Here is a 7,940-nt window from a genome sequence, read left to right on the forward strand (position 1 = left end):
TTCACGGTATATATTAAGTAATCATTATTTTTCGTGATGTTTAACGCATAAATCCTAAAGCCCAGTATTATTTCTATTTTGATATGGTAAGTTTACATATGCTATGTACTTTTCACAAATTATTCTTCAATTTTGCATGTTCTATTTGGTAAAAATATTGATTCGATATTTATCCTGGAAAAATTCATAGTACTTTACTAAGTTTCCGTTTATAATATTGTATTAACTTAACACACTTTATTAGTTCTGTAGTAGTACATTGTAAATAACCAGTAAATATTTTGTAATTATTTATTTCCAACATCAATACAGGAATTTTCAACGCTTGAATTTTTCAACGTAAAAATATAAATCTTAATAAAAGTCATTACTAATCGTGTAATATTGAAGAATTTGTTGTGGAGAATTCCATAATAAACTCGGAAAAAAGTCGTTATTCTAGTGCGCGCGCATTCCCCATTTGCCAGGCCACACTCGATTTTTGATTATAATGGTCAGCAGCAGTTACGTTGCGGTTGTTGCGTATAGGTTAGAATTTAAGAATTTATCATAAAGTTTGTTGCTAGTTATTGATTTCATCGAATGTCTCAGTAAGTACATATATTTTGTTTATATGAAAACAACAAAGATGTTCAAATGTAATTTGTGTACATTCCATTGTCACACTATCAGAAAATATGATATTCACTATTATGTTCATAGAAATTGGCCAAGTGTTGAATTTATTTGTCGCCGAAATGGCTGTGGCGTCATTTTAAAATCGTATACAGGTTACAGGCAACATATATTCAGGTCACATAATAATAAGAAAAGTAGTAGTGTTGGAATTCGAGAGGGAAATTCACACAATAATAATAATTGTAATGTTGCTGGTTGTAATTTTGCTACATTGAACAAAAAACATTTATTTCTCCATTTATACAGTCATTTCAAAGAACCTAATGCTAGAGTAAGCTGTCCTCTTTCTATAATATGTAATATAAATACGATTTTTTCTAATATCAGAAGCTTCAGATCACATGTTTTCCGTAATCATAGGAATCGAAACAGAACCGTTTTCAGCATTGATTCACAAATTGAAAGAAGTGATATAAATCAGACTGATATACAAGAAGTGACGGCACCTACTAATAACTCAGAAGACTTAAATTGCTCCAGAGTTGAAATTGAAAAATTAGGAGTGCAGTTGCTGGCGAACATGTATGTCATATTACAGAGTAAATTTTTTTTATGTGATAAATCATTACAAACATTAATTGATGGATTTTCTGATATAGATCAGTTAAATACAAATTATATGATACATAATTTCAATGAAAATGGTTTCATTAAACAAAATAACTTGTTGTCAGATACGTTATTCAAATTCGCTCATAATGAAAATAGCGGATTATTGCGAACAAATTATATGAGAAAGAAATATTATAAAGATAATTTTAATTTTGTGGAACCTATAAAAGTTGTTCTCTCTTCTGACAATATATCTTCAAATAGCTTTTATTTTTATGTACCTATTCTAGAAACATTGAAAGTTCTTCTGGAAAATGAGAATATTTTCAAACAAGTAATGGAGACTTCTTCTAATCGAAAAAATTTATTTGAAGATATTTCAGATGGAGATATATTCAAACAGAATGACTCAATTGATGGAAATCGATTTTCAATAAAAGTAATACTATATCAAGATGCATTTGAAATATGCAATCCTTTGGGTTCTGCTCGGAAAAAATATAAACTTGTAGGAATTTATATGACACTTGCTAATCTTTTTCCTTGGCAAAGAACTCAAACGGAGCAAATAAATTTAGTAGCTTTGTGTTTCGAGAGAGATTTAAAAAAATTTGGATATTCTAAAATATTGGATAAACTCATCTCTGATTTGAAGTTCTTAGAAGAAGAAGGCATAAATGTAAAGAATGTAAATTTCAGAGGTAGATTAGCAGTAATAATAGGAGACAACCTTGGAAGCCATCAAATAGGTGGATTTGTAGAAAGTTTCAGAACAAATTCTTTTTTTTGTAGATGGTGTTATGTTGATAATTTAAAAAATTGTTCTTATTCACAAGTTTATGAATCAAGAAATAAAAAATCTTATGATGTTGATGTTAATTATGCGCTTACCCTCGGTGATGTTTACAGGGGTATAAAATTTAATTCACCCATGAATAGTCTACGATATTTTCATGTTGCAGAAGGGTTACCACCGTGCTTCGCCCATGATATTTTAGAAGGAATATCTGCGTATGACTTGATGTATTCTTTGTCTTATTTTATTTCTAAAAAACTTATTACATTTGATTTTATAAATGAGAAATATACCATGCTCAAATTTGAATATGAACGAGTGTGTTTACCTACAATAAAAAGGGGCGAGAAAATCGTCGGTAGCGCTTCACAAATTCTATTTTTCATTAACACTCTACCTTTCGTGATGTACGAAAAAATACATCTGCTAGAAAATTGTAACATTTGGAGAATGATTTTAACTTTGCGTAGTATAGTAAATATTTTGATGGCTTTGCGAATTTCTAATCAACAAATATGTCTCTTAAATGGTTTAATTGAAGAATATATGGATCTGAGGGTACGTTATTTTCCACATATCCCTCTTAGACCAAAGCATCATTTTTTACTCCACTATCCAAATTTGATAAAAAAATTTGGGCCTTTGAGACATCTTTGGTCATTGAGGTTTGAAGCTAAACATAGATATTTCAAAAACGTCATAAGACATTCTCCTAATTTTAAAAATATTTTGAAATCGTTGGCTATGAAACATCAATTTTTGCATGCCTACAATTCAACTTCCAATAAAAACTTATACTCAAACAAAGTTGATGCCAAAAATATTGAAGTTTTTTTGTTATCAAATTTTCCTAATTACTGGAAAACTTTAATAGGTGTATATATCTCTAAATTAGCATTCATTAGTGGAAATGTTATATTTAGGGGTATATCCTATAAATCGGGAATGTATTTATGTATTCATAAAGATCAATTTGCTTTTTACCATTTGTGTCAAATCAAATATATTTTTATAGAACATGATTTAGAAAACATATATTTCATCGGTAAGGAGTTGAAAGCATTTTATAATTGCGTTTCTGGTCTTCTTTCTGAAATAATAGGAACACAAGAGTTGGAGCAGAATAAAACTTGTGACATATTTGTTCCCTATGAGAGAATACTCTGTGTAGAAAGCTTACTTCATCATGATTTCAATGACGAAAGAGTTTTTTATTTCAAATCAGCACCACTTGAACTTTTTTAAAAATTTTCATTTAATTTCGAATTATGCATTTTTTAGTTTTGAATTTGGTCCAAACAGTTTAGCAAGCATTTTCATGATGAAGATGAAAATGTTTGCTGAACTGTTTGGACGAAATTCAAAACTAAAAAATGAATAAAAACAAAAATATTAAAAGGCATAAACGTATTTAACAACACTTTTGTGAAATTTTAACAAAATGAACCAAAATATGCTTGAAGGAAGCTATTCTATAGTAAAACATATGTTGGGGTTCTGAACTCTTTTGAGAAAATCTCCCAAAGAGTTGTTGAATGTGTTTTTCCCATAGAATTTCATCAAAAAATTCTTTACTTGCTCTCAAAATTTCACAAATCTGAAAGACAATTACATTGTTACAACATTTGTCTTTTTCATATAATAATTGTAGTCAGGAGTTTGAACAAAGACAGTTCAGATCCTGAATATGATTTTGCAAAATGATATGTACATTTTCAGACATGAAAATTCCTTACATAGTATGGAATGCTGAACGAATTCAAAAAACTATCATTTTAGTAGACGATGACTGTGAAGCACCCTACAATACTCTAATTTTGAATGGTAAGTTAAAATTTTTGTAAATATACTTATCCTCTTCAAGACTAATAGATATTTTGAATACTTCAGTTTCACAGCTCTAAAATTATCCAATTATTAAATTTTTATGTCATGAATGTCTGCCGCATTCTTTGGTGTTCGTCAGTGATCCATATTATCTTCAAGACGTTTTTTCATTTTATATCAACAACTAATTAGAAAAACCAAGAATTCAATATATTGCTTTTGCTAACGACAACATATTTGTCTCGTTCTCTCATTTTAATTCTCGATAACATTATGATGCAGGCAATTCCACTTTCTGCTTCGAAAAGTTGTTTTGGGGATTAAAATGACGCCAATCGTAGAATACCAAAGGCTGCTTTTCAGAAACTTGGAACACTATTTCGGACTAGGAAGATGCCGAAAGATGTTTTATAAAGATCAGATTATCTTCCTTGGAAGCTTTCAAATGTCATCCAGAAAAGTGCTCTTCGCCTGACACAAACATTACATAATGATAATAATAATGCCTTCATTTCCAACAGGTTCATACCCAACAAAAGGAAACATAATTATAATCCTTGAATCATATTCACCCGTATTGATATTTGCAAGCTTACATTAGTGAGGTTACTTTTTTATTTCAAAAATAGTCTATATAGGTACTTATCATTATTTTAATTTCAGCGTCCATAAAATTGGATTTGAATGGATCAGTGTTAGTGTTGGAATCGAACGGAACCCCTGTCGAAGATGAAGTATTGCCATACTTCAAAAATGAAGTTCTGATGTTACTACAACCTGGAGAATACTGGCAACCCCCCAAATCAGATTCTTCTTTAACATCAGGATTGTCATTATCTTCTACTCTACCTCCAAGAAATGATTTGTTGAATAGCAGCACAAATTCAACAATTACTATTGACTCAATAGATCAAGAAATTCCAATGATGGTATCATCTGAGAATATTATAATTTCTGAATCTACCGATTGCAATGCCGAAACATGGTGGAAAAATTTCAAAATACCTTGGGAGAAACTGAACTCCAATCAAATTCAAAATTTGGAAAATAAAATAAGAGACGCAGGAACAATTACACGTTTAACACAAATCATAGTTGATGATATGAGGTGCTTTAAAAAAGTTATTCCGATCAGAGCATTTAAAATTATAGCAAAGAAAGTCATAAACTCTTACCCGTCGGTGTTCATTGACATAGATAGGGACGGAGTAATTTTAGGAGATGGTAGCCACAAACTAGTGCAAAAATTGATTGATAGAAATAACTATCTGAATAGACCTCTTTATAAAAGAGCACTTGACAGTAATACAAATAATACAGCTAATCCAGTGGCGAATAAAAAAATGTTTTTAAGCGCAAGAGCTGGCTGCTCAAATTGGGATCCAGAAATTGTTAGTTCTCAAATGGTTTCCGATAAAGAAAAGAAAGCCACAGATATTAATGAAGACTTCTATACAATACTCGAAAAAAGCTATCCAGAAATCAGAAAATATCTGAATAATGTAATTAGCCCCACAATTTCTACTATAAAAGAAGAGTGGCCAATTATACTATCTCCAAAATCGATCATATGGCATTTTAATAAATTAACAGGATCAAATATCAACTTGTTGGATAAAATCAATGAAGATGTTGAAATAATCAAATCTTTATGGTTCAAAAAAACTCATAACACTTCTAGTGCTAGTGTAGAGAAGGAAGTAGTTGCTGATGATTCAATAAAATGTCTTACATATATAGCCCAGTACTTCGGAGAAAGTATCGAGGACTTCTTTCTAGTATCAAAGGTGGGGATATAAAAGTAAAATCTACTATCCTATTTATTAATATTTATTTATTTCAGACAATGTCCGATATACATAATGATGATTTACCTCTGACTCCAAGCATTGTGGCAGTAGGTAAGATGAGTTTTCATTTTTTCTTGGCTCCAATTCATTCTCAACCATTATACCACAATGAACAACCCGCTCTACAACCCAGATTTCTCGTCGTCCATTTCTAATGACCTTCAGAAGTTTATATCACCAATTTGATCTTTACTTTTCTTTTATTTATTGTTGTATCGGTATATAGTATGGGGTTGAAATTTCCATGATAGTATACTTTCTGGGAACGAAGACTATTGACCTTCTACTTCTCCAATAACAAACAGAAGATAGGAACCTCCAAATGAAAAAAGAAAAATTAAAATTGAAAATAATGAATTGAACTCTTCATTAGGATGTGTAATTCATACATACGATAGATATTCACATACAAAAAACCGGGAGAAGAAGTCCATCCGAAACAATTATGTTTAATTGAACATTCAATTATAAGAAAATCACCTTTCCTTCTAGTCAGCTTCTACTAGACACAAAACCAAAAAAAAAAAAAACATTCAAAACAACCGCCTTCAAAGAAAGAAATATCTCTGAAAAATACTTCCCTTTCCATACACACACTGTACATTCATACTCTTCAACTACTCAATCATCAGCCCTTATAAAATCCTAAAAATAGTTCTCGACATTACTCTTTAAGAAAATAAAGTTCTATTTCAGTACATACATATCATTATTCATATAATTATTCATGAGAAACCTATTTATTTTTTCATTTAAGGTGATGCACAAGAAAATGAAATCTTCTTCGTTTTTGTGGAAAGAGAGAACATTGATTTGCAAGGATATGGAACATTTATGGAAGCTCTAAAAGTTGCGTTTTCATTATATTTCATTCTTAATTTGAAATATCCTCCAAAACTCCAAGCAACCTTCGAGCTCCTACAGAGGATGTATCTCAAAATTCATCCTGATGCTGGTTCCAAGAGTAGAGGAAAGGTTACTCAGACAAAGAAGAAAGTTTTGAATTATATGTTGAAATTTAATAATCATTCATTGCAAATAAAATGAAGATCTACAAACTATGTCTACTTACTGAAAAGCAATTAATTGTTAAATTATCATCTTTATGTACCAAGTGAATGAAAAAAAATAATAATAATTTGAGGAATTCGAACTTAGGATCAAAATTTATAGCCAATTCAAAATGTAATATGAACTTTCGATAATATATGATTGTTAGTATTTGAATTTATACAAGAATAAATTTATCTTTTAGTATTTTTCAACCAACATTAATAAATGGAATTGAAATCTTCCTTGTGATACATAAAAATGATAATTGAATGGCTATTTGCTATTAACACTAGAATCGTATCATCTTTTGTTGACAATCTTGAAAATTAATTTTTATAATTAAGCCCATTTACTAGTACGGTAGTTACAATTTTTAGTTTCGAATTCTTATTAGATATGTCAACAAATTAAATAACTGGTTCTTCTCTTGAATACATTTTCAGTTCCCCTTTTTATAGCATTTAATATTTGTAACATTATTGTGTTAGTTTTTATCGTTCCTTACATTATTTAGTTTAAAAATGAGTACCTATTTATTTTTATTTGTTTATTTGAAATATTTATTTTATGTTAATTTTTTGTTTTAATAAATATTTTTGTAATGGTTTTGGATTTTAATATGTAATAACCATGAAATACCTTGTGGTTTTACAACAAAAACGTAATAATACCTTGTAATTCTACATTCTAATATTACCATGTATTTTTACATATGCCTACCCTATGTATAATGGAAATTTACAAAGGAATTCGAAATTTCGCATGGTAAAGATACAGTTCCCATATTGTATTATTACTCATGTTCAGAAAAAAATCCAATTCGAGTAATGTACAATTATATGAAGGGTATAGTAAGATTACAGATTTGATGGTAAAACCATGCTATTATTACTAAAAATTTCCACAATATATCGTTTATAATAACCTTATTTGTGGTGTAATTTCAAATTGCAAATCTTTTTTACTGTGAAATTTTACTAAATAAATTGTGTGACTTTTACATTTTCTATACTGAAAAAAAATTACGTAATTAGTATCGTTATATGATTACATAATAGATTGTGGTAATAAATTGCCAACGATAAATTGTGTAATTATTTTTATCAGTGTACATGTATTAGTTTTGAAAAACCCCAAAAATATCTGGTTTATTTGTTATACATGAACAAAAATATACTCCTGAA

At 29.3% G+C, this 7,940-nt stretch overlaps 1 protein-coding gene across 1 annotated transcript; it reads left to right on the forward strand.

The window, feature by feature from the left end:
* Positions 1–2,916: 2,916 nt before the first annotated feature.
* On the forward strand, positions 2,917–7,251 carry LOC141482780 (uncharacterized). Its single transcript, XM_074176576.1, has 4 exons — positions 2,917–3,850; positions 4,517–5,640; positions 5,697–5,754; positions 6,461–7,251. The coding sequence occupies exons 1-4, from the start codon at positions 3,727–3,729 to the stop codon at positions 6,748–6,750; spliced, it is 1,596 nt and encodes a 531-aa protein (XP_074032677.1). The 5' UTR covers positions 2,917–3,726; the 3' UTR covers positions 6,751–7,251.
* The last annotated feature ends 689 nt before the right edge of the window (positions 7,252–7,940 follow it).

Source organism: Leptinotarsa decemlineata, unplaced genomic scaffold, assembly GCF_025532065.1.
Source record: "Leptinotarsa decemlineata unplaced genomic scaffold, Ldec_3_MD MMD2_P_RNA_scaffold_14, whole genome shotgun sequence".
Taxonomy (NCBI): Eukaryota; Metazoa; Arthropoda; class Insecta; order Coleoptera; family Chrysomelidae; genus Leptinotarsa; species Leptinotarsa decemlineata.

What these genes read in the sequence shown, in the direction of transcription:
- LOC141482780 (XM_074176576.1), top strand. Translation starts at nt 3,727, where the DNA reads ATGATATGTACATTTTCAGACATGAAAATTCCTTACATAGTATGGAAT. An exon ending in CAATACTCTAATTTTGAATG is followed by an intron (nt 3,851 to 4,516) that starts GTAAGTTAAAAT and finishes TTTTAATTTCAG; the next exon opens with CGTCCATAAAATTGGATTTG. An exon ending in ACTTCTTTCTAGTATCAAAG is followed by an intron (nt 5,641 to 5,696) that starts GTGGGGATATAA and finishes TATTTATTTCAG; the next exon opens with ACAATGTCCGATATACATAA.